The sequence below is a fragment of the Octodon degus genome, unplaced genomic scaffold (assembly GCF_000260255.1).
Source record: "Octodon degus isolate 3935 unplaced genomic scaffold, OctDeg1.0 scaffold00078, whole genome shotgun sequence".
NCBI lineage: Eukaryota > Metazoa > Chordata > Mammalia > Rodentia > Octodontidae > Octodon > Octodon degus.
In genome coordinates, this window is record NW_004524654.1 from 11,283,913 (window position 1) to 11,311,276 (window position 27,364).

The window sequence follows — 27,364 nt, forward strand, 5'->3', positions numbered from 1 at the left end:
TATTTGTCCCTTTGGCTCAGTTTTATGGAGGATAAAGTTGTTTTTGATATGTATTAATTCTTAGGAACATTTGGACCTGGAGTTTTCATTTAAAAAAATTAATTATAGCTCAAACTACTTGTTAATACAATGCATAAAATCTTCATCCAAACTAAGTTTTAAGAGAAAAGCAGAATTTTTAAAACAAACCTCAAAGCAGACTTAGTTTTGTAAATGTTCAGAACTTTGTCTTTGATTTGCCATAAAAGAAATACATTTGTATGTGTGTATGTATGTATGTATGTATGTATTAGTTGTATTTGGGTTAAATCCAGGGCCTTCACACTGAGCTACATCCTAAACCTGTTTTCTATTTTTTATTTTGAGACAAGTTGTCATTAAATGAATAAGTTGCCAGTTACAACCCAAACTCCTGCCGTAGCCTCCCAGAATGTGGCATTATGGGAATGTACTACCATGCCCAGCTGTTTTTATTTTTGTGTGCAGTATGTGCTTTCCCAGTTTCGCTGCTCTTCACCATGTCCAAAAACCCACACAGAACAATACTAACTTGGACTGGACAACTCCTGTTAAAAATAGATACACAGATTTAAAAAGAAATATAATTAGGGAATGTTGTGGTTGTTATAGGTGTATTTTAAAATGATACTTAACAATGTATATTGCATGTTGTGCTATAGAGTTATCTTTTTTATCAGAAGTACCCCATAGTTTCCTCACCTTAGGACAAAATCAGATGTACTGTAAAGGTGAGCTGTGTATGTACTCTTGACTCACTAGGCCACAGGTATTTTACTTGGTGTAGCTACTGCAAAGCAGTAAACATTTCATGAAGTTCTTAGGCTAGATTGATAATTTGCTTGTCATAGAGGTAACACCGATTATTTTTAGTGTATCTAGAAGGTAAATAACAACCCAACATGAACTAAAGTATTCTGTTCGTGTCCCAACAAGAATTTTAAGTGTGCATAATTAAAGAATTCTAAAATTTTAGACAGAAAAGAGATATTTTTAAAACATTTTCAGATGAGTTTAATCATTTTCCTAAATGAAACAGCCAGAAAAATTAAATGACTTAGCTAGCATTATACAACTCAGTATAAATCATCAAAAATGAACCAAATACAGGTCTTTGCCTGTATTTGTTTGGGGATAATCGAGTTTTTGTTGTAGTACATAAGTTGATTTTCCATTGATTATAGGAGTTATATTCTGAAATTCATTATGTAATACTTAGACTCTCTTCTCTCAGCTGTACCATTTTTTCTTTTTTAGAATGTAATCATTATAATATTTTCATACGGTTTTTTGTGTATTTGCTTTTGTGTTATCTGTTTACATAGTCAGAGAATGTAGTCAGTATATCTGGATACTAATTTTCTGTTAAGACAGCTGGTAATTGTAGCAGAATATTAATGCTTTTAAAAACATTTGCTTGTAATGAATGCACTTGTATTTGTTAAATACAATATTTCAGTGACAATTTCTTAAAACTCCTTTAGCTTTTCTACTGAACTTCAAAAAAAATACAAAAATAAAGTTCTAAAACTGACTTCATTTTTAAAAATTTAGTTATTTATTTTTGGTACTGTGAATCAAACTCATAACCTCACATTTGCCAGGCAGACACTGCTTTTTTTTTTCTTAAAGAGAGTACAAATTAGAATGAAAACAAAAAATTACAAGTGATAACAGAATTTCACTTAACAAATATGAATTCCACAGTATTTGTTATAATACAGTGTTGTCTTTCAACCAGTTATTCATATTACCAGATATGTGCATGTAAAATAGGAATAAGAAAGAAATATATAAGAAATTAAGAAAAAAATGTACAAGCAATAATTGTTTCAATATGGGAAAACTGTTCTTAACATGATAAAGTTGTATGTAATCATTGAACATTTCTTGATTTTTTTTTTATAGATACTACGTATTTAAATGGTGACAAATTACTAGAGATTAAAATTTAGACTAAAAAAGATTAAATATCAATGAGTTTGATATGTTTAGTTTAAATAGATATCCAGCATTAGCAGCGCACCTGATACTGAGAATACTACACTTCACTGCTTAATCTGGCACCCGAAGTCACTGAACTTCTGTACTTCCTGATCATAGGTTGTCTTAATGTTACTACATAAGAGTCAAAATATTTATATAGGATACTTTTGTAGTTAAAATTTCTAAGTATTCTAGTTTTCCTAAAGTACCTTGTAAAACTGTCATACAGAAGCAGAGATGACCTAATCTTATGCTTTGTTATAGTACCCTGAAGAATCACCTGATTGTTTTGTGGATTTTCCTGTTCCATTTTCTGTTTCCTGGACACCACAGGTAAATTCTTAAATATAAATAATTACATAAAAGTATATTGTAAAAAAGAAAAAAAAAGTATATTTTTAATCAAATGGCCTTGGTAGGTTATAAAGTGTTTCTGCTGAAGTATTCATGTGTAAATAGGCCACTATAATGCTTCATTCAGTATTTTCTAATAGTTAATGTTCATTTTCTCTTTTTTTGCACATACACATATGCACATCAAGATGCAAATTTACACACCTACATTTTTCTTTAAATTTAAATCCTAAAGAACTCTTTAGAAAGCAGTAACTGCTAAGTAGAAAAAGGGTTGGAATTCATTTTATTCTTAAAGCTTTAAACACTGATGATATTATACCAGAAAATGTTTTATCAGAGAATGCAAACATAATCCCTGCAATTTGTGCTCAGTTTTTACTGTGCTAAATTATCTTTATCCTTGAATTTAGGCTTTATGTTTTTATGTGCTTTACTATTTCGTACTTTAACTATGGATTGTAGATTCTTCCTCCTGCTTTTGTTCATTTATTTTCTCACCATTTTAATGATATCTATGTATCAAGGTATTTTTACAGGTATGTGTAAAATATAACACATATAGTTGTGATTATCAGTTTTATAAGAAGAACTTGATGTGATTTTTAAAGATATGACAGAATGTGGTTACTTCAGTTCAGAGAACACTATAATGATAGACATAGCCTTTCTTTCAACAAATTTCTGTAATAGGAAAAGAAAACATCCTTATTTTGTTCTGTAAATGAAACTTAACCTTATTCTTATTAGGCTTGTTGAGATTCAAGTAAAATGTGTACTTCTGTTTTTTTAATTATACATACCTAAGTGTTATTACATACTAAAAAATAGTTGTAAAAATTGTAAAAAAATTCTAGTCAGCCCAAATATTTTGATAATTTATTTAAAAATTATTTTTCTCATTTTTTTTTTTTTAAACAAGGAATTTTCCTCAATGGAAATTGGGAAAATACAGCAAAATAAAATGGAAGAAAAATACTTTTATCAATAAAATAATGGAAAAAAAAAAGAAAAATACTATAATTTGCTTTAGGTATTTGATGTTACACATTTTTAAAAAATAGTGTGTTGATTTTCTTTTTCTTTTCAAGAAAAGGAATTACATAGAACTTTTATTGCTTTCTTATGTTTTAAATATGTAGTTTATACTTGTTTCTAGAATCTTTATCTTTCTGTTTTAAAAAGAAAGGTCATGAGAAAATACTATATCTTGATTTTATTTTGGTTTTTAGATTTTATTTATATTATAATTTATGTTTATAACCATTCCAAAGTTGAAGAGGATAGTTTTGGCGAGTTATTTTAGTTTTTTCTTAAATATAAGTAACTATGTATTGTTTCCCCAGACATTATGACTAAGTTTGCATCATATTAGATTGGTCTGCAACTACCAGATTGGAGTATTTTTGAGAGTGACTTTATTTTAGATTTTTTTTATTCCTACTTAACAAGCTTAGTGCCGTGTATATGTAAGATGACTATAATAATTCAGATTCAAATTTTAGATTTGAGTCATATGTTTTTTGTAATAGCTTTCTAAGAAAACAGTTAACTAGGTAGTTGAAATTTATTGTTTTTTCTTAAATTATACAATATACTGAAATTATTAGTGAAGTACAGATTAAATGAAGACTTCTTTTAATTCACAAGTCAGATTTGACAGCTGTTACTGTTTTGTCATAGTTGAGTTAGCTATATTTCTACTTCTCTTTGTCTTAGAAATAAAATATTCTGGGATCAGCACAGAAACAACTCTTTTTTCTATTCCTTTTCTTTCTGCTTCATTCCCTTTCTAAAGAGGTCTGCTTCTCCTAAATTGACATTTATGCTATCCATGCATATTTTTTGTTAGCATTTTTATGTTATATTTATAGTTTGAATTTTTTGTACAGTATTGTTCTAGTGATTGATTCATGATCTGTGTATCTGGTACATTTATTTAAAATATGTTTATCAATTAATTTGTCTATTCCCCTGATGCTACGTTATTCAGAGTTTCTTACAAGCAGCCTGCAATGAACAACTTTCATGTTTCCTTGAGTATATGTGTAGGAGACATTAAATGTGGATTATTTGTAGCTTTTATGTCCCACTTTGAGGTTACTAATTTATTGCCAAATTGGTTGTACAAATTTATAGTTCCATTTTAACAATGTCTTTCTTTGCCAAATCTTTTCAAAGTTTTATTCTGATCTTAGTTTGACCTTAATTTGCATCAAGAATTGACAGTCATGTTTATTGGGCTTACTGTCTTTAGCTTATGTATTTTTTAAATTTTATTGAGAAAGAGCAATGAGATGGTTTCAAAACAGGTTAGTAGGACAGTTACAATAATTAATATGTAATGTATTTTTGATACAAATGGTTTGTGTATCTCCTTTCCCTAGAGTACACCTTTTAACTTCCTATGTTTTATCATACAGAAGTTTAACTTTCACTGTGGTTACATTTATTTCTTGCTTCCTTAATATTTCTGCCTTTTAGGTGTCAAAGTCTCACATATCTTTTTCTTAAAACATATACTCTTATTTGTTCTGAAAGTTTAATTTTTTTCACATTTATTTAAATTTGAGATAGCAATCTGAATTTACACTTGCCTATATTATTACTATATAGTAACAGAATTTGGAGTTGTCTTTTGTGCAGGTCTGACATAACTTTAAACCTTTTATTCTTGCCATTAATAATTCAGGTTTCTCAAAAATACTACCTTTTCTAGTCTAGCTGTATATCATAAGGATTTTTGTGTTGCTAACAGCAGCATGAACTATTTGAGTGTTTTATTAGACATAATAAAAATGTTCCCAACATTAATTTATAATTTGAAAGTAGAAAGCAAACAGAATGACTTTGCTTATATGTGATCCTTTTTTAATTGACTGGCTGGAAACAACTCTGCTTGTGTGAGTTTATTTTTGGTTTTAACACTTTTTAAACAATTGTTCCTAGGCAGTGTTAATGTTAATGTTGTAGTTTAGGAGTAAAGTTATATTTAAGTGACTGTAAACAGGTTTTAGGTAATTGATTTTAAAAAATCATTGCTTTTATACATTTCCTCTTTGGATTGTTTCTGGACTTTAAACTTCGAAGATCTTTATTTTCCTTCCTTTTTGTATTATAATAGACATGCCTTTGTGGCATCCATATTAAAAATGGGTAATTTTCCTTATGGTCCCTGTCTTCCTGCTGAGTTGATAATGTTTTGATGTATTTTTCTTTTGCTCTGATGAGAGGTCTGCTGCTGCTGCTCTGACATATTCATTTGGATGAATAATTATAACTTGCACAATGTCAAGCTGAAGATGGTAGGGTTTTGTGCGTCATGACAAGCCTAGTAGCCAGTGCAGGTGTCTCACAGCATGATCAGCAACAGCCAGTGTATTCTGGCTCTGAGGAAGCATTTAGAGTAGTAAGAAATCAGCACCAAGGGCAAGGCTGCTGCTACTATTGCTACTGTATGTGCCAAAGAAACACAAAATGCTCCTCAGAAACAAGAGGCTAAATACCTCTTTAGAGATACTTACTTTTATTTGTTTGCTCAGTAAACTGTCTTTAATAGATTTTAGCACAGAATGTAATCTCATGATTTTTGTCTTATTCTACTTCTATATGTGCTCTAACATGCAGTTAAATTCTTTAACCTTTTAGATTTTTGCATATAGCTCATATATGTCAGTATTGTTGACTAGTGAATATGTGTTGTCAGATTTTAAGTGCACTGGTGCTATGACTGAAAGAAGAACTTTTTTTTCACAAGGTCAGTTAGTGAGCAAAAATAGCTGTTTAATCTGCAACTTTACCTATAAATGTCTGATTAAGATTTGGTGAACTATCCTTGCCACAGGCTATTAGAATTTTCAGATTTGGTATGGTACAATAAGTGGTGGTTTTTATGCTTCTTATTGTAGAAATCTGATATTCTTGGAATGGTGCCATGAATGAAGAAGAGCAAAACTAATGATAAAGCCTCTAGCTGATAATCTGATGGTGAATGAAGAATTTGTAATTAAAGGAAACAGTCTTATTACATAGCAGGGAGCATGATCCATTAGTTAGAGTAGCAGAGTAGCAGTTGGGTATCCCAGGCTCTGTTTACAGTTCAGCCATTGACTTAATTGTATAATTTCAAGCAGGTCACATGACTGCCTTTTGCCTCAGTTCATACGCATGTAAACTTTTTCACTGATTTGTAAAGAAAAATTAGTTTTGTATAAAGCAAACACAGTATCTGCAGCCAAAACACAAACACTATGAGGATTCTTTTGAAGTTGTGAAATTTTCATTCTTTTCTTTGCTGTCTTTGTCAGAGAACTCACAGTACTGGAGTTCTGTTCAGTAGTAAATTGGCTAATTGTATGTATATACTTTTGTTTTCTTGGATATTGTATTATTACCACAGTGGTATAGATGAAAGGATCAAATAAAATTCATTATTTTGATATGATAAAATATGAGTGAGGGAGTCATGGGACCTGCTGTACTGAGTCACCATATTAACTGCTTTTCTTTTTTTTTCCTTCTTTTTAAATAATTTATTCATTTTAAAGTTATTCTAAATTCTAAAAATGAAAGAGGGAATATACAAAGAAGCAAGAAAATATAAAATCATCTTTAATGCTTATATTTAAAATTAGACTCACTAGATTATAGTTTTAATTTAGCAAATTTCATTTTAAAACATTGGTAATACTGTGTACTTATTTTAGATGAACCTTAGTCTAATTGGGGTTTTTATTATAGTTTGGTTTATATTTGTCTATCAAATTAAGAATTTATATAGTACCATCTAGGACTTTTTTATCTTTTCATATACATAGACCTTTCCATACATCCATTTCCTTAGTTCCCCTAAGTTTTAAATGATTTCTTAAACTACATGTTACATAGTCTTACTGAATTTATTCCCAAGTTTTTAAACATTTTATTATGAATGCAGTGTTTTGTAGTTTATCACAGTTTGACTGAGCTATTAATCTGCTAAAAAATTACTTTTATCAAAGTTATGTATGAACATAGTTTAAGGGGCAGTTTTACAATGTGTTTTGTTTCTTTAAACCAAATATTGGGGATTGAACCCAGGGCCTTATATTCAGACTTCGTGCATACTTGGCAAATCCTCTAACGCTGAGATACACTCCGAGGCTCTTTTTAATTTCTCTTTTAGATAAATCAACGTGTTTTTTAGCCTCATCACTTCAGCTTTCGTTAGGGTCAACCACTTTTTAACTGCTTGTTGATCATCTTGGTTATTTGTCATAACCAGTTTTATTTGTGGTAATCAGTTTTCCAGCATTGAAAAAAAATGTTTGATCTAACTTTTAAAATTTAAAGGTTTATTTTGGTTCAGATTATATTAGTTCATAGGCAGGCTCAGGGCTTTTCGTCCTCTGCTGAATGAAGTTGGAGAACTGCGGTGGTAGGGAGGGTGGGAGGTTAATGGAAGTATGCCACACAGCAAAATGCTCATCTAGTGGCCCAGAAGCAAAAGAGAGGAAGGGGCTGGGGTCCCAGATTCCCTTTGAGTGCATACTCCCAGAGATTTAAGATGTCCCAATGAGCCCTACTTTTTAAAGATTTTGTTTTGGTAGTTTATCAGGTGACTTCACTGTTTTATTTTAAATAGGTACATTTTACATGACTTATCTGCTGATGTTAATAAATGAGACTTTTATTATAGATCAATGTCAGACATCATATTTTATTCAGCTGGGTAAAGAAAAGAGAGTAGTTTCTTGTTTTTTGTTTGTTTGTTTGTTTGTTTTTGTTTTTTTTGAGCGGAACCAGGGATTGAAAGGGTCGTGAGGAAAGCCAACATTGTGGCCCTAGCCTTCCAAGGTCAATTAAGACTCAGGACATATGAGAACTTGTACCGTAACATCGTGTGTAACTCGGTAGTATCCCAGATTTCCTGATCAAGGAGATTATGGGGCCAAAGAGGAAAGTGATCAATGATGTAGAATGTGCCTAAGGAGCGTCACATGGAGAGAAAACATTTTCTCAGGCTTTCACAGAGAGCACATTGGCCAAGCATTGGCCGTGACTCATCCACATGGCTGACACTGACAAAGGTTCTACAATCTGAGGTACAGGATCTCAGGATAAATCCTGAGGGGATTTCACTGACCTTATCAGACCCAAAAGCTACAACTCTTGTTGCATAGGTCCTGCTTTACCTTGGTCTTAACCATCCAGCAGAAAAGTATAAAAACAAAGTATAAGAAGTAAAGCCATGGTGTTATGTTGAGCTGTAGGGGACTCAGCAACAATTTCTGACATTGCCAGTGAAGCAGAAGACCCAATGCTATTATGGGCTACTGAACTCTTTTAGAATATTTTGCTGAGTTAACACACCTATAATATCTAAATGATGGAATTTAACAAATAAAGGGGATACAGATGAATGTCCATTTTGTATCTGTGTATTCAAAGTGGTTAGCATAGATATATAGTTACATTCTCTTAATGAATAGAGGGAATTGTTCTAATGGTGTATGTAAATAGGTTATCAAGTCCGCATCTTGTACAGCAATTAACCACTAGGAAGAATGTATGCAATGTGTTAATTATTGAAACTGTCCTACCAATTTGGTTTGAAACTGTCTCATTGCTATTTGTTTCTCAATAAAATTATGGAAAAAAAAAAAAAAAAAAGAAAAGAGAGTAGTCCTAAAAGCCTGATTAAATCCTGTGTCTGTCTTCATCAGTACACAGACTTGAATAAACCATTATTTCATAAAAGTAGGAAGTAAAATCAGCCATAAATTTCAAGTGAAACTAAACTGAGATATTAAGAATAAAATTTTAAAATGCTACATAGGTGCTGATACAAGAAATTTGTTACTTTTGTGCCTTAAGTCAGACAGAAATATCTGTATACATTTACATTATCCTATCTATCTATCTCTGTATACCAACAAATAGCTGGTATAAATATAGAGTGGATTAAAGATACTATCTCCTCTTTACTGTAGCACCAAGAAATTCAAAGCAAAATATGGATGACTAGTGAAAAATGACTATCAATTGCACCAGGCTGTGGGTATAGCAGATGATTTCATTATATATATTTTTTTATGAGGACCTAATTCAAAGATGTTAAGAGAAATATTTGTTTTATAGTTTATTGGTTAACATGTTGTTAATACTTGAGAAAATTAGTACTTAATGATTTACAGTACATCAATAAAATATTTTAATGTAACAGGTGTCCCAGGTAAAATACATCAGTGTCTAAATGGCTTCTTGATATTGTGATTTGTATTTTAAAATACTTTTAGATAAAGCAAGCTTACTTTTTGCTAATATTGAAGCAAATGTATTGCAACATGTATAATTCATTAACATTCTGTACATCATGTTTTGTTTGTATCAGGATTCTGCTTAGAAAATTGATACAGTATTTGTACTTTGTTTTTTCCTTTTCTTCAAGGACTAATTTATTATGCTTCATATGGGAGTATTTGTATTTTTTAGACTAGGCTTTCAGGAAAGTAAATTCAGTTATGAAAAGGTTAATTTAAAAAGTATCTACTATAAAGATTACTGAATAATATTAATACTTAAAGCCAGGAAATTATCACTCTATCGACATACCTCCCACAACTCCTATTTTATTTTTGCAGAATAGAAGTTCAGTATCAGAACCAATTTAGCAGGTAGATGTGGGAGAGCAAACCAGAGTACTAGAATTGGTAGATACTAAAGAACATGGGACTGTATTTATTTTTAAAATTATGTCACTCTAGTTAGTACCCTTACTTTGCCTAGAGGACAACATTGGTAGCCAGTAGTTTCATACTTACTTTAAAGTATTTTTGTGACTATTTATTGAAATTTTGTCTTTAATGAGTAATAAAAAATTAAATACAGCTTTTTTGTGGTGTTGATGGTGTCCTTTTTCAGCACCATGTAATGAAGCTAGAATCTTTATTTTTTACTCATTGGCCTGAATTTTTAAGTCTGTAACAGTGTGGCTAAGGACAAGATTGAAAGTGCCTGTTTTTAAACATGTAATTGACTTCCCAAAAAAAGTCATGCATTCTGTTAAGAGTATCTATGAGATGATTTGGCCATGTGGTCGGCACCTTTTTCACATGTATCCAAACTAGTAGCAGATTAAAAAAAAAAAAAAAAAAACTGTCTGTCTGTCTGTCTGTCTGTCTGCCTGCCTGCCTGCCTGCCTGCCTGCCTATCTTATCTGTCTGTCTGTCTATCTATCTATCTATCTATCTATCTATCTATCTATCTATCTGGTACAGGGTCTCGCTATGCAGCTCTGACTCATACTGAATCTCCCTGTCTCAGCTTCCGCAGCAGTGATACTACAGGTGTGCGCCACTTCGCCTAGTTTTGTTGGCCAGCATGGTACGGTGCCGGCTGGCAAGGCATGCCAAGGGGATCAAACCTAGGTCCTTGAGCTAGTAGCAGATATTTTAAATGATCAGCAATCACTTGTACTCAGTATAGCCTAAGTGTGTAAGAGGAAATAAAAGTTACTGATTGGTTGCTTGGCAGAAAACAGTTTGATTAAATGAAGGTAGTAATAGATGTATCTATAGAAAGAGTTGAGATGAAGCATATAAGTAAGATCAGTGAGCTGAATATTTACATTTATTACGTGATTGTGGAAATATTGTAATTAATATCAAGATTAAATTTCTTAAAAAGTTTAATATCTTAATATGACCTTATTCTTTTGAAGCTTTTAGAATCCCCCAAAGATAAAGATAAAAATGGTTATTACAGAATTTTATCTTCAAGTCTTATATATCAGAGTGGGAAGCAAATGTTGCAAGTACCGGAAAATTATGCTATTAATTTAAGTGTCATCAGAGCACAAAAGATCACATTCTGGGACTATGTGAACATTATTAAAATACTGAAAATAATAGTTCTTAAGATGAAGATATTATACTCTAAGATCTGGTTAAGTGACTGACATTACTTCACTTCAGGTATTATGAAAGTAACAAAATGCTTTTAAAGATAATAAGCGTTACCTTTTGAGATTGGCAGTGATCACACTTTTCTGCTTAAGTGCTTTCCTAGTTTAACATAATTTAATAACTGTTAGGGGGAATAGCTAGCATCATGGTGATATATATAGGTACCTATATATATTTACATATATGTATGTATTTACATGTATGTATACATATATAGGTACCTATATATGGGTATATATGTACATACCTATATATGTGTATATATATGTATATATGTATATATATCCCTTCCACTAATCAAACACACACACAGAGGTGATAACCTTTTATTCCTAAGTGGTGTGTAGACTATTACTTTTGTGTCTTTGTCTCTGCTGTAAGGAATGTTGCTGTCCCATGTTTTTTTTTTAAGTTCCTAGTTGTTGAAAGAGTTGCAAAGAAGCTACTGCCATGTAGATCTACTGTTCAGAAATCGGAATGAGGTTTTTTGTTTCGTTTTGTTTTTTGCGGGACCGGGGATTGAACCTAGGCCCTTGCGCTTGCCAGGCAAGCAGTTATTCTACTGAGCCATCTCCCCAGCCCCTGGAATGAGTTTTTTAAAAAAGATTTACATATTAAGCTATAATTGATATATAATTAGCTGAATATATTTCAAATATATAGTTTGGTGAGGTCTGATCAATATTTACACATGGAATCATCGCCATAATGAAAATAATAAACATTTTCATCACTCATCCTTCCTCTTGTCCCTGCTAATCCCTACTGGTCTCTTGACTACACTGGGGTAATTTCTGTCATTGTATATTTATTTGCATTTTCTTATAATTCTGTATACTTAGTCTTATATAATTCTGTACCCTTAGTTTTCTTTCTTCAGTATGTAACTTTCACTTACCCATGCTGTAGCTGGTAATATAGTTCACTTTCTTTTTATTTGTCTAATTTTCTTTCTTTTTTTTGCGATACCAGGGATAGAACTTAGGACCTTGCACTTGCCAGGCAGGTGCTTATGCTGCTAAGCTATATCCCTGGCCCTTCTTTTTTTAAATTTTATTTTACATTATTTTTGTCTTTTTGAGACAGGGTCTTGCTATGCAGCCTCAGGCTGGGCTTGGGCTCACTTTGTAGGCCAGGCTGGTCTTGAATTCACAATGATCCTCCTGCCTCAGCCTCTACTCCCATTTCCTAAAGGTGTTTTCAGTAAGATATCTTTACACAAGCTGTCTCAGGTTTTGCTTACTGAGGGAGCAAGCTTAGAGAAATTCTTAGATACAATAAAGGCAGGTAAGAAAATGGTTCAAATATAAAAGTCATATTAAGGTACGGAAAAAAAAGACTTGCTTTTCAAGCCTGAGTAACAAAACCTATGCAACTATGTATGACTTCCTAAACAGTTGAACTTGACAGGCCCTTTTTACAGTCAATTTGTAAATCAAAAACTACATTAGGCTTTTTTCAAATGATACACTGGACCCTAGAAAATTGTAATCTTCAACAACTGTTAGTTTCTCTTGTCACCACAACTTGAAAATTTTTCTTTGACTCCTTTAATTGAGTCCTAGGCACTAAATTCTTAGCTACACTTACACATGCTTTGTGCAATGAAAGAAAGATGTTTCTTAACGCTGCTCAGTAGAGTTGGAATATGTCAGCACTAAACGTACAAATAATTCATCAGTAGATGATGACTACTATAGAAACCAGTTCATGAATATTTTTTAGTAAAGACATATTCTCACATCATAGTGCTAAAAATAAAATCTACCTTCTATTGTAAGCAATACTCTGTTTGTAAGCAATAATTAGAAAATGTAACACCTTTTAAGGTTTTAAAATAATATTATCTGCTGGTCTGTTTTACTTATTAAACATGAACAAAGTAACCAAAGTGATCTGTTCTTGCCCTGCTTAAATTTTAGAATACTTGACTCATGCATACCTTCTGTAAAATTGGTAAGCATTGCTAGCATAGACTGATTCAATACTTCAGCATTGCAAAGCTATTCAAGACTGTAAGCCTCCTAGTTTTTGTTTTGTTTTGTTTTGTTTTGTTTTGTTTTGTTTTGTTTTGTTTTGTTTTGTTGTGGGGATCAAACTTGGGACCTTGCACTTTCTAGGTAGGTGCTTATGCTGCCCTGGCCCACATTGTAGTTTTTTGTAAGATCATGATTTGATCACCTTTGGCTGGACTATCTAATGATTCATGATCTTTCAGGTTTTGAATGTAAATGTAGTATATTGAATAGAGGATTTATTCAGAAATCACTTCATTTGTGTATGTTCATAAAATTTTAGTGATTGTTTTTTGTTTTGAACAGTTTCTTTCCAACTTAATATGTATCATGTGTTTGGGTCTTATGTGCTCATTCAGCTTAAGAAAAAAGAGAAACTGATGGGGGAAAGGATGGAAAAGAAAACAGGAAACACACACGTACAAGATATCATTAAGATATTTATACAGCTAGTTTCTCTTGGTTCGTTGAAAAGAAAGATTTGTGCTAATATTTTCTCGACATTGATTTATATAGGCATTAATTAATTTATGCCTATATCTTGTAATCTGAGTAGCTACTGTGATAACAATTTGTTGTATTAATTGTAGTTACTCCCATTAGCCTAATTTGAAACTTTTATCTTATTTCTATTTTTCTTTTCTTTAAAATGAAAATGTAATGACCATCACAGAGTTCCTAAATAATTATTATTTTTTTTTTTTCTGGACAGTCCATATACAACACTATTTAGATTTCGGTACTGATTTCAGTGCAGAGAATTTCACTAAGAAACTTAGGTGGACCTAATATTGGGTTGATTTCTTAATAAATGAATGCCTGCTCTCTTCAAATCATTTGGAGATGTCTAGTTTTTCTCTAAAAGTTATTGTGCTATTTTCTTTTCACTACAAGAAGATTATCCTTCTTATCAAGGGATACTTTCGTATTGAACTTGGCTCGTGTGGTATTGTGTATTTGGATCGTATATACATGTAATGTTATGGAGTTAGTTTTCTAGTTTCTCTTCTTAGGCTCTCCCTGTTTTTGCACTCCTTCCCCACATTATAAGACAGATATTTTAAAAATATCTTACGTGGCTGGTATGCCTTCAATGTGGACCTTTGCTGCACTCCTTTTGCAGTGGGCGAAATAACATCTGCTGCATGGCTATTTCAAGTCTTACATTGTTGCTGTTCAAATTCATTCTCTTACCTCTTTCCATTCCTTCCTCCTTCAGGAGTACCTTAAAGATAAAATGTTGTTTAACATCCTCCTTCCACCACATAAGGCTGTAGTTGCAAAGTTTCTGTATTATCTTGGATCCTGTTTCTATAAGAGAATTTATCATGTTAGGGAAGTCTTATGTGTATATTTATTGATTAGCTAATTTGAATTTTCTTTTTTATTGTCTTACCCAAATTTTTTGTCAGATCTTTTAAAATATTTCCTTAAATTATGTTCTTGTACAGGTATGTATGTGTAAAGCGTAGCATTTTCCTTTTCCGTGAATTCAGCTAAAGTATGCTTGGTATAGTTTTTATATCTTCATTATATTTAATCTATATAATTGATTTATTATTCCTGTTAGAAATTATTGGTTTTAGGGCCAGGGAGATATCTCAGTGGCATAAGTGCCTACCTGGCAAGTGAAAGGTTCCAATTTTGATCCCAGTATCACAAATAAAGAAATTGGTGGGTTTTATTTTTATTTGATTTTTAAAAAAATGTATCAATTATCTAATTAGGTTCTTAGTAAGAAATTTAGAACACTAATTTATAAGGATAAATTCCATTTGTCAGAGCAAAAACGGATCGCAGGTAGCCCGGGAGCTGAGGAACAGCTTTGATTTTTGCCACAATTTGTGAGTCCACCGCTTTCTGATCCTTCTTGTGATGCTCTGAAATCTGGTATCTCTCTTTCACGATGTCGAAGATCTCACCCTCTTGGTGTCTTGGTTTCCACAGCTACTGCTTCTTCTTGAAATAAGCATCAGTGAAGTATTTGGAGATTTTCACTTTGCTGATACCAATTTTTGTAGAGGTGGCAATGACAAATTTCTGGTGTGTTCTTTGTAGAGGAACACAATTAAGGCCGAGAGGCCCAGTCACAAGGAGCAAGCTACTGGCCAACTGCTTCAGGAAGACCACTCTCTTGCCTCTGTGACGCCCAGTGAAGATGATCAAGATGGTGCCAGGAGTGATGCTAGTTCAAAGTTTCCTCACATGCTGACTGAAGGGTTTCTTGTCATAGCTCAAAAGCTTTCGGGGCACATCTTCAGTAGGGTAGTATCTAGGCATTTTTCGAAGTGTTACCACCCGGGTACCTCCATTCTTGTCCCCGTTGACTGGTTTTGTGACCATAGCAAGAACGTTCTCCTTTTTCTTCTCAACCTTTGATTTGGCAGCTGTGTACTTTCTCTTGTACAAAGCCTTTCTGGAATACATAGCAGATTGGGAGTATCTACCAATTCCTCTAACCAGGACTGGATTTTGACTGCAGTGGGGCTGCCTTTCTTGGACTTTTTTGCCTTCACTTTACCCTTTTCTTTTCACTACTACCACAGGCAGAAGCCTTCTTGGCTTTGGGTTTCTTCTCTTCAGTGTCTGGCTTCTCAGTTTTTTCATCCACCATCTTGCTAGATGGGAAAGAGAACTAAGTTTCAAAATTGGTGGTTTTTAAACCTGTTTCAGAACAAGTTTTTTGAGAGAGTGTAGTTTTTTCCCTATATTTGAGAAAATTATAATAGTCATGTAATACATTTCCCTTAAATACATGAGGTATATAATTATCTGAATATTTTGATTCTCATATAAAACCTATTTGATTTTGATATGAAACTCTTGATCAAGAAGAAATCTTATAGTAAATCATAAATATGCATTATGTTTAATAGTTGTTTATATAACTTACTAAGTCTGTTTGTAAGTGAAACGTGCCAGCCCCGTCTCCGGGCCACACTGAGAAAATTGAGACTGGGCGTGGTGGCCTACACCTGTAATCCCAGCACTTGGGAGGCTGTAAACAGGTGAATCACTAGGAGTCCGATCTAGTAGTGAGACCCTGAACACCCTGTAGACCCTTCCTTAAAATACAAAAATAAGAGTCTGTTTATAAATGAGAATTAGAAACATGTAGGAATACATTATAGTAATTGACCATTTAAAAGGGATTATAGGTATTTTAAGTGGAATATATTATCTACTTTGTAGATTTTCAAACAGTTACACAGTATTTAGAATTTTTAAATTTTAGAGCTGTATATCACCTTAAAAGTTACCTACTGCTCATATACATTTATAAATGCATTGTTCAAGCAAAGGCTAAGGGGTCAGGGAGATAGCTCAGTGGAATAAGTGCTTGCCTGGCAAGTGCAAGGTCCTGAGTTCTATCCCTGGTACCACCACAATACAAAAAAAAAAATCTTAGGCTAAGTATGTATAGGTTAAAATCAAAACTTTGTTACTTTTAAGATTAGGACTGTGACTTCTTATATGCTGGGTGGTTCTATCTTTGTATTGGAGATCCCAACACAGTCCTGGCACATATTTGAAATATTAATTTTATCAAATTAACTTTAATATATATTTCACTAGGCTGTGTACATATGAAATGTAAGGATGGTTAATAGAGCATTTGTTTCTATTTCTACAAAGGTTTTTATGATTATAAAAGTTTATTGTAGGTAATAAAAAGTAAAAAGGAAATAAATTATCATAAAGATTTTTTCTTAAAGCCATATTAACTAGAGATCAGTGAGAAAATGGGAAGGACATTGAAGTGGATTTGGAAGTAGACTACTATTATTTTTTAATGGGTTAAGGGCATGGATCAGGGTCCCTTAGGATCTGTGAAAGAAAAAAAAAGTGATGGCAGGGCTGGGGAGATAGCTCAGTAGAATAGGTCCTGAGTTCAGTCCCCAGTACCACAAAAAAGAAAAACCCAAAAGTGATGACTTTACTCAATCGATTAAGCTAGCTCCTATTAAAAATTATCTAAAATAGTGAATTCAGAGATTGAAAGTTGAACATAGAAAAAAAATCATCTTTTCGAATTCTTAAGGAATATATTAAATCTTATTAGACTTTTTGTTTTTCTAATTATGTCTACAAAGTTATTTCCTAAGTGTTTAAAGATAATTTAAACAAGTTATAAATAGCCTATTTAATCAAGTTATAAACAGCCTTATATTAACTTCATTGTTTAACAAAAAATGTTCACACTAAAATTATAGATGTTATTCTGAATGTATTAGATGTATGTTATACATTAGTATATATAGATATTAGTGATATGTAGATATTACTAGTTCATTCATAAAGTATAAGATAATAAAATATTGTTATAAGGTGTCCCAAGCCAGGGGGTCAGTCAACGAAGGTCACCTGGGAGAGGAGCAGGGAATTGAGGGGACAAAGGACAGGAGACACGAGAAATGGAGACAAGACAGGATTGTGATCAAGTCTCGTTTATTCAAAGGAAACTCTGGGTATATATACTGGAGGCATAGGGAAATGACGTCGGCGGGTAAAAGGCGCAAGTAACTAGGCAACTGGGCTCTGACAGGAAGTCCCACCTCTGGGGCATAGCAGGAGACTTATGGGAAATAGGCGAAGTAAGAAGAATTAGGAGCTTAGCTCAGCAGAGGTAGGGGAAGAGGAACCCGGAAACCCACTTGCAATAGGATTGGAGGCCTGGAGTTATTGAGCATCCCACAATAAGGTGTAAAGTCTAGTGATGGTAAAAAGTATATTACTAAAAAAGATATGTGAGACAGGAAAGTGGACTGTATTTACTTTCTAGTGAAATAGAACAGGTTAAAATTTCTAAATTAAGTATATTTTGAGTGGAACATTATCTACCATTAGTAGAGTGCCATATAACTTCCTCAGCTTCATTTCTTCACAGAGCTCCTTAATAAGCATCCATGGTCAGTTTTTGGCAGCATTGGAATCACTGAAGGCATTTTGGGATACCATGGATGAAATTGATAAGAAGACCTGGGTACTTGAGCCACAGAAACCTACCCGGAGTGCAACAGCACGCAGAATTGCATTAGGTAGCAGAAAAGAATTGAAGATTTTATTTTTAGTTGTTTACTTTTATGTTGCATTACAAAAATAAATTTAAAGATGCCAGATGAAATCTTAGATGAAAGGTGGGCCAAATAGCTCAGCAGATTAAAGTGCCTGCAAGTAAGCACAGGGGCCAGGAATTTGAACCCCAGGCCTGCTGTGATGGCGTGTGCCTGTAATCCCAGCTCTTGGGTATATATAGCTATAGATATAGATATAGCTCTTGGGAGGCTGTAAAAAGGTGAATCACTACAAGTCCAATCTGGTAGTGAGACCTTGAACACCCTGTAGACCCTTCCCTAAAATACAAAAAAAGAAAAATCTTAATGAAAGTTCTTAGTATGGAGTTGGCTCTTAAAACATTTTGGGATTAAATTATAGTTTATTTTTTAACTATATACTTTAGGGGGTTGGGGCTCAGTGGAATAAGCGCTTCCCTGGCAAACGCAAGGGCCCGAGTTCAATCCCTGGTTCTGCCCCACCCAAAAAACCCCTACATACTTAAATGTAAATAAATTAGATGAAAAGGACAAGAACCAGGGTGTTTCATTATAAAAGATGAGACAGTGAAAGTAACAATGAGTATTAGCATTTAATTGGCACAGAAATGCTGGGGTGGAGCAGGTTATTCAAAGTGTACATTATGTCAGAAAAATATCAGTGAGAATGATGTCTTCATTTTTGAAACTGAGGCAAATTAATGTGAGATTTCAGAGTACTTTGACAAAATATAAGAATAAAAGAACCTGATGTAGACCATTCCATTAAAGAGTAAACAGCACAAAATAACTGAATATATTTTAAGTACTATATCTTCTTTATGATAAATATATGAAATTGAAGTGTAAGATATGGTACAGTGGGGCCTGTGAAATAGCTCAGAGGACTAAATGCCTGCTTTGGCAAGTGCAGGGACCAGGACTTGATCCCGGGCACCATGTGCTGCGCCAGCCCTGCCCCAGGGCATACTGAGATGGTGCGTAGTTGTGCATGCCTATAATCCCAGTGCTGGAGAGGCTGAAAATAGGAGAATCACTGAGTCTAAGCTGTGTATTGAGACCCTGTACCAAATACATTAAAAAAAAAAAAAAAGATATGGTATAGTGATAAACATTCCTGTAATATTGTCTTGATTATGAAATGGTATGCATTTCCATTTCAAGTAACCAAAACAAAATCAATTTTAGAGTTAGTCTTTCTCAAGATTTTAGATCTTTAACTGTATTTGTGTCCACCATAATTATCATGTGGTTTTTCTTTCTTTCATATGTGATTTTAAGCGACCCTTTAGTGCTTTCTTCTGAAATGGATATGTTTTGAAAGGCCTGTATTCTGAAAAACATTTGACATTCTGATAATAGATCATATCTAAATTAGTGAACAGTTTTTGTACTTTTCTACCAAGGCATAATAGATTATCTGTAATTGGGGAAGGGGAGCAATACAATCTAAAAAATAGTTATTTTTTCAGTTGGGAAATTTCTAATATTTAATTTGGAATAATTAACCAAATTAATATATGTTTGTGAACAAGTAGTTAAGATTGAAGTTTTTTTCTTTTTCCATATTTTAGGACAGGGTCTGCAGGGTCTGCATGGTCTACAGGGTCTCACTACATAGATCAGACTCGTACTGATTCTCCTGCTTTTTAGCCTCCCAAGTGCCAAGATTACATGTGTGCACCATCACACCTAGTCTTAATCGCAGTCTCATTGCGTGCCCTGTGAGCCTGGCTGGCACATCACAACACGGATCAAACCCTGGCCGCTTCACTCTACCTAAGCAGGCACTTTAGTCCGCTGAACTATCAGGCTGGCCCTAGATTGAAAATATTTTTGACGAATGCAATTTATTATTTTCATGGCCCCATTAAAATACTGTAATTCTTAAAATATACTTACTGTATTTCTTATTCAACATAAACTATCTAGTTGTTATTTATTCTTTATATTGATTTACCATAACTCCCCTACTCTTTCAGGCATAGATTTAGTACTTTAGGGCCAAATTTTGAACAAATTAATTGAAAGAGTAGTTAATGTAGCCATCAGTTAAACGAATGTATTTTCAACAGGCATTTGTAATAGATGACATTGCTAAAGGCTAAAAGAAATGTATGATCATAGCTAAGAATGTATGAACAAGGTAGGCTGTATTTTTGAATTTTATACTTAATTTTTTTCCAGATTTATAATAATTCTGGTTATATTATTGTTAACTTTAGTAGAAAGCATATTTAATAATGAATAGAAATTAACAGACATTTTTCCCATAAAAATGAAGATGTAATTATCTTAATTATACTTAGTACCTTCTCAAAATAATGCAGTTTTTTGAATTTGGCAGTTTTTTGAACTTGTACTGTACACTGTACAGTTACTACATTGAATCCAGTGAGTTCAAAAATAGAAATTAGCTTTTTTTAGACTCTGCAAAATCGATTTTTTCTTAGTAAATGAACAATTTTCAAGGGAAAGCTTTGTAACAGGAAAAGAACTAATGTGTTTTATTGTATACTTTACATTTGACCTAGTTGTTTTTCAAGAAAGCTAGTTCAGATCATTACCCTGCTTTTTTGATTTTTTTTTTTTTTTTTTTTTTTTAGTAGGGGTCGTAAAGCTTGGGCACAGGGCTTGTGCATTCTTAGCACTCGGCCCATCCGCAGCCTGTTATTTTTCAAGTCTGTTTTACTTGTCCACTCTGTCATTCCCCACCTCATCCTCCAGAGTAGCTTGTATTACAGGCCTGCACCACCCACTCAGCAGACCATTATTTCTTTCATTTGTAAATTTTGGTATTAAGTCAGTCATTACAGGAAATTTTTATTTATACTTTTCTGTAAGAGTATTGACCAGAATCTCAACTTCATCTTATTAATTCATTGTCTCTGCTTTTTAGAAACATGATTTCCCTGGATCTTTAATGATAATCATAATTTCAAAATTCTTTTGGTTACAAAGATAAAGTTTCCTCATAAAAGCTGTTTATAAAATATCTGAGCATACAATGAAACTTGTAACCACTTGTAAAAATTTTACTCTTCTTTCATTCTAGGGAATAATGCTTCCATAAACATAGAGGTAGATCCCAGGCATCCTACCATGCTTCCTGAGTGCTGCTTTCTTGGAGCTGACCATGGTACAAGATCTCAGATCTAAAATATTTAATAAATTCCTTATTGTTAAATATTAGTAGATATTATATAAAAATTTTTCACTCTGAACTGTGTATTTTTAACATTTGACTTAGATTTTCCAAACAACTAATTAAGAAACAGATCATATGCCAAATATTCTTTTACAGGATGAGATCAAACCCTAAATCTTTAAACTTCTTTTTTTCTTTTTAATATGTGAAGTTGTAAAACCTATGGGATTTAAGCTGAGCAGAAACATGCATTTGTGGTAGGTACCCTAGAAATATAGTTACATTTCAATGATTTTACAAACTTTATAGAATAATTATTTTTTCTTATTTTTTTCAGGGATCCAGAATATAGTCTATTACAAAATTTGAAAGATGTTCTAGAAATTGATTTTCCAGCTCGTACTATTCTGGAAAAATCTGTAAGTTTTGTCAGTGCTTTGGTACTTCACACAGTATTGCATCATACAATTTAAATGCTTCCCTCGGAAGAAGGCTAGAAAGAAGGGAATTGGAAGAATATGATAGCACAGACCTCTGAACTACAAGTAATAGTTTACCAGAGATCTTGTTAACCTTTGATTGATGTTTTGTGAGTGTACCTTTTTCATGGTTTTCAACAACAAAGTGATTAATGACAGTCATATTTATTAATAACAAAGTAGCTAATTAAATGTTTGGATTTTTTGTACTCTGTGTTATGGATGACTGAAATAAAGTTCTAATTAGCTTAATGTAAGTGTTTGTGAAGAAAGAAGTACAGTTTTTCCAAAATGAATAGAAACTGTTATTACAAAGATAGTAAAAGTATAGTTGATTTTTGACAGTTGCTGAGGTTGCCCAGTTTTGAAGTTTAGTAATCGCTAGCTTATGTCAGTTTCTGTCTTTACATACTCCATGTATGCTGTGTTTATGTATATGTACCAGTTGCCAAAGCCCCAAAATCTTGCCAGCCAATAATTAAATATATCTGTGTACATTTGAGTGAAAAGGAAACATTCTGACAAACTTTTCTAGGTGTAGTGGTATGATTGTATTTTCTACAATATAGCAAGTCACTTTTATAAAAATTACAAATCATTTAGGTCAGTGATGGCCAGCGTTTTAGAATCAGGTGATCAAACTGCAACTCAAAACCCACTTATTTATTACAACATGCCAGCCTTCAAATTAAGCCTGAATACTGGGCCAGGCATAGAGGCACATTCCTGTAATCCCAGCACTCAGGAAGCAGAGGCTGAGTGATCACTGTGAGTTCAGAACCAGCCAGGGCTACAACGTGAGCTCAAGGCCAGCTGGAAGTGCATAGTAAGACTGTCTAAAAATGAAAAAACAAGTAAAAGACCCTGAATAGAGGTTTTAGTTTTTTTAAAACAAAACAATTTATACATTAACACCTTGTATCTTAAAAATAGGAGTTCTGGGGATGCAATTGATTACCATGTGGTACTTATATAAAAGAAAAATAACATCTTCGACATTTTAAAGAAATATGCTTATGAACATTTTTTTTTTGAAGGATTTTACTATGGATTGTGGAATTTGTTATGCTTATCAACTTGATGGTGCAATTCCTGATCAAGTGTGCAATAATTCCCACTGTGGACAGCCTTTTCATCACATATGCTTATATGAGGTAAAATTAAAATTAAAAAATCAGGACTTTTTTCAGCTAAAATATGTCAAGTGTACGTACATAGAACCAAAGATCCATTTTACTTAATAAATGGTCTCCCTCATTTGCACTTAGCTCCTTTTACAAACACTCTACAGACACTTGTGTGCTCCATTTCTTCTTTACAGTTACTAACGCCTGAAGATATGTCCACAAGCACCCGGCAAGGGGCATGGTAATGCAGACTGCATACCTGGACTGCCTTGCCATTGCAGAACATACTAAGTCATGATATACTTTCTAAATGTCTCATGAAACTGCAGTGCAAACTATAGATTCTTCCAATTGGATGATGGAAGCCATGCAGTGCAAAGGAACTGGCACTGCAGTAGCATCTCATTTTTGATCTGAACATGTCACAGCACCCTTAGGCAGTGTGTATGTGAGGCTTGTGTGCATTCCTGTTCTTGATCATTTGTTCTCTGTAGCATTCATCTTAGGGCAGAGTGGACGTGATTATAAAACACCTTGCCATTTTATAGTTCTTTTTTCAGTATGATCACCACTTTCCCTTTGTGATTAATAGTAGCAATTCAGTGCATGTATACTTTAACATTGGAGAATTAAAGATACCTGGTTACTGTATACCTTATCTAGAACTGAGGGAATTTGCTTTCTTTTGTTAATAATGAGCACTAATATTTTAAACCTGCCTTCTGCCTATAATCAGTGGACTAAGAATTAACCCACTGTTGTTAAGACCAGAATTAAGACCCAACTTTATAAAAGCTGGAACAGTATATTTTATCATATGAGTTTTTAATGTGCAGTGTTAGGGATGGTAATATGAACTCAGGAATGTGTGTGTCTTGGTGTATGTCTATTTTGGGGATAAAGAAATATCACTGGTATTATTTTATTGTTATTTTATTAAAGGGGGTCATACTTCGCTTTTATTAGCTCAGTGGTTTATACTTCACATTCCACATTGATTTCCCCTTATTATTCAAAATATTAATAATCTGTTACTGGTTCAGAAAATATATCCTGTACTGTTACAAAATACAGTTAGGAAGTTAAATCTTCTGGAATAAAAATATGTTACACTAAAAAAGAAAGGAAATGATTTTTGGAACATCTATAATTTTAATCATGCTGATGCTTCTTTTTAAAATCTTCAGTGGTTGAGAGGACTGCTCACTAGTAGACAGAGTTTTAACGTCATATTTGGTGAATGTCCATACTGTAGTAAGGTAAGCATCTCACTAAACACATTTCATAAAATGTGCCTGGAATATAGTAATATGGTTTAAGAGATTATTAGAGCCAGCCAAATAGCTCAGTGGATTAAAGTGCCTGCAAGCAGGATCGGGGGCCCGGGGTTCAATCCCCAGGCCTGTCATGCTGGCCTACTGAGAGGCATACTGAGAGGGCCATTGAGACTGGGTGTGATAGCGCGCCTATAATCTCAGCTCTTGGGAGGCTGTAAACAGGTGGGTCACTGTGAGTCAGATCTACTAGTGAGCCCCTGAACACGCTGTAGACCCTTGCCTAAAATACTAAAAAAAAAAAAATTATATAGATTGGTTTTACTTAAAACTTTTTGAAACATGTATTCTCTATATTTAAACAAAGTAGTAAGAATGTAAGTTCCTCTAAGACAAATTATTCTTATCAGTATCATTTATTTTATTTTTTATTTTTTTTGCTGTACCAGGGATTGAACTGAGGACCCTGCACTTGCGAGGCAAACACTTATTCTATGGAGCTATCTTCCCAGCACTCATTTAAATTTTTAAATTGTCTGTTTGATCAAAAACATTTAACTACTTTTCTGAATTTCCTGTGTGATCTGAAACTTCAGAAAAGTATGTTCCAAATTATAGTGACATTTTTTCTAGTGTAAAGAAAAATTTAAAGTGCCCACAAACTTCGTTAAAATATATTTTCTTTTCTTTTAAAGCCAATTACCTTGAAGATGTCTGGAAGGAAACCCTGAAATAAGTGCATAACATTTCTGTGAAGAACTGGAAACTTGAAAAATTATCAGAAGAATTTTATTTGATATTTTCAAAGAAAATATAGAGTAAGACATACCAGTATCAAAAGCAAAAATATGATGAAGCCATAAAAATGTACATCTGACTTTGTCTCTTCACTCAGAGTAAACTGGGAAATTGTAGACCAAAATCCTGTAGAAATTTGTAAATCTGTGACTTCTATACCAGTTGTTGAAGAGTATGTAGACCAGGCTGGAGACTGTGACTTGGTGATCTTATATGGACTGGTACAATCTCGACAGGATTCATAAAATGAATCTGGGAAGTACACATAGCTAGATTTTTGTGGGAAATTCTTTACTTTATTCACACGTTCTGAAGACTCGTGATATTTTTGTCGTCTTCTTGTGCTTTCCTATGAAAAAAGATACGTAGTTTGTTAGACTTGATTACCAGAGGATTTTGTGTTCTATATAAAAATGCTAAATAAAATTTAACAAACAAGTCTGGCTCATTTGGTTAATTCTTTTAGGCCATGTAATTTTATAATCTAAAAATAGAATAGAATATAAAAATTGAATTCTCTTGGCAAGATTATAAAAGGCTAAATCTTATGGGGTAAGACAGCCATAATTAGCTTTTGATCATTAATATAACTACTGTTAACCTTTTGCACATAATGACAATTTAGAGATAATCCTGCTTTATATTGAGTAAAGGATAAGGGATGAGCAAAACCAGTGCTGTAAAAGGCGTGGTCAAAATATATGGTGAATGCTGAAATTTAAAGAATTATAGTAAAAGACACACTGCTATAAATCCCTCACTCCCCTTCCTTTGAATAGCCTTAACCCATCATTCTTCCCATATTCTGTAGCAGTTCTGAAAGTCCTCCTTCACAGCTTTAACAGATATATTAAAAAAAAAAATACAGTGAATCCTGCTGTCCACTGCCATCCATGTTCTTCATGGGATCTTTTATGTGAATTCTGGCTCTTCCTCCAAAGTACCATGAAATATAAATGTTTAAAGTGATTGAGGACATGAAGGCAGTCATGACAGCACAACTGAAGATAGAAATAAGACTTCTAAAACTACATTAGAAAGTAACAAGCATGATGTAAATGTGTTTGAAGTGAGAGGGAGTATTTTGAGGGGGAGTCATGCTAATGTATCTTTTACTTAAATAATTTAAAAATGTTTTAATATCTACCATAGTTTCAATCATATCTTTTATACTGCCAGGGAAAACCTCACCAGTGGCATTGTCATGTCTCTTGGAGAGCTCTATAGGCACAGACTGAGCATTACGGACTGAAGAGGTATTAATGTAAGACAAATTAACTTATTACTTCAGGGTGGGTTTCATGAGCTGCTTTAATATTTTCACCTTTATTCCCTTTGGCCAAATCCTCAAGAATGACCTTTCTCCTTTTTGTTTAACTGAACATCAGGAGTTGTTTTGTGTCTGCTTCACTTCTGTGATATCTGACATGCCTTCTGTGTATCACTTAGCTGGTGGTTCAAAAAAGACATTACCGGCCGGGGAGATGGCTCAGTAGAATAAGCGCTTGCCTGGCAAGTGCAAGAATCTGAGTTCAATCCCCGGTTCTGGGGGGGGAAAAAATAGAAATCAAAATTATTCTGGGGCCAGGGAGATGGCTCAGTGGAATAAGTACTTCCCTGACAAGCGCAAGGGCCTGAGTTCAATCCCCGGTTGTGCAAAAAAAAAAAAGAAAAAGAAAAAGGAAAAAAGAAAAGACATTACCGAAGGAAACAAATCTTCATTGTTAGTTCCTTCCAGAAACATCTGGTGTAATACCATCGCTATTCAAAAGCAAACTGTCAGCCTTTAGACTCCCTATTCTTCCATAAGAGTCAATTTTAAATTGCAAAGTTTTAGAAGGACATAAGAGACACAACAAATAAGAAATGTTTTGAAGGCTCTTTAGCTTTCCTATTAAAAAGAAATTATTCAAGAGGCAAATAACTAGTGTCTACTATCTGAGAGCTAAAAAGCCACTCAAACGCAATTTTCCTAAAGTTCTATCAGCTTTATACACTGGAGGCTAAATAAATATTCCAGTGTACCCATAAATCATTTTCCCATAAAGTAACAACTGTGCCATCAAATCACATATAAAGGCTGAGAACCACTGGGAAGTTTAGTCGCATTTATATATAACTTATTTGTAGAAGTAAAAGAGATAGCATCATCTAGTTAATAGAAAT

At 33.3% G+C, this 27,364-nt stretch overlaps 2 protein-coding genes across 4 annotated transcripts in view; one reads left to right on the top strand and one right to left on the bottom strand.

Moving 5' to 3' along the window:
• Nucleotides 1-25,182, top strand: part of Fancl (Fanconi anemia complementation group L) — a 69,339-nt gene extending 44,157 nt beyond the window's left edge. For all 3 annotated transcript variants that reach the window (XM_004636187.2, XM_023720846.1, XM_023720847.1), the window contains 8 exons: nucleotides 2,269-2,337; nucleotides 18,207-18,357; nucleotides 21,428-21,511; nucleotides 21,732-21,777; nucleotides 21,858-21,939; nucleotides 23,037-23,153; nucleotides 24,314-24,385; nucleotides 25,096-25,182. In XM_004636187.2, coding sequence (XP_004636244.1) covers nucleotides 2,269-2,337; nucleotides 18,207-18,357; nucleotides 21,428-21,511; nucleotides 21,732-21,777; nucleotides 21,858-21,939; nucleotides 23,037-23,153; nucleotides 24,314-24,385; nucleotides 25,096-25,131 — 657 coding nt within the window. In that variant the 3' untranslated portion in view covers nucleotides 25,132-25,182. The remainder of the gene's footprint in view (nucleotides 1-2,268; nucleotides 2,338-18,206; nucleotides 18,358-21,427; nucleotides 21,512-21,731; nucleotides 21,778-21,857; nucleotides 21,940-23,036; nucleotides 23,154-24,313; nucleotides 24,386-25,095) is intronic.
• Nucleotides 25,093-27,364, bottom strand: part of Vrk2 (vaccinia related kinase 2) — a 115,641-nt gene continuing 113,369 nt past the window's right edge. The window contains exon 12 of the mRNA XM_004636188.2: nucleotides 25,093-25,547. Within this exon, the coding sequence (XP_004636245.1) occupies nucleotides 25,203-25,547 (345 nt within the window). The 3' untranslated portion in view covers nucleotides 25,093-25,202. The remainder of the gene's footprint in view (nucleotides 25,548-27,364) is intronic.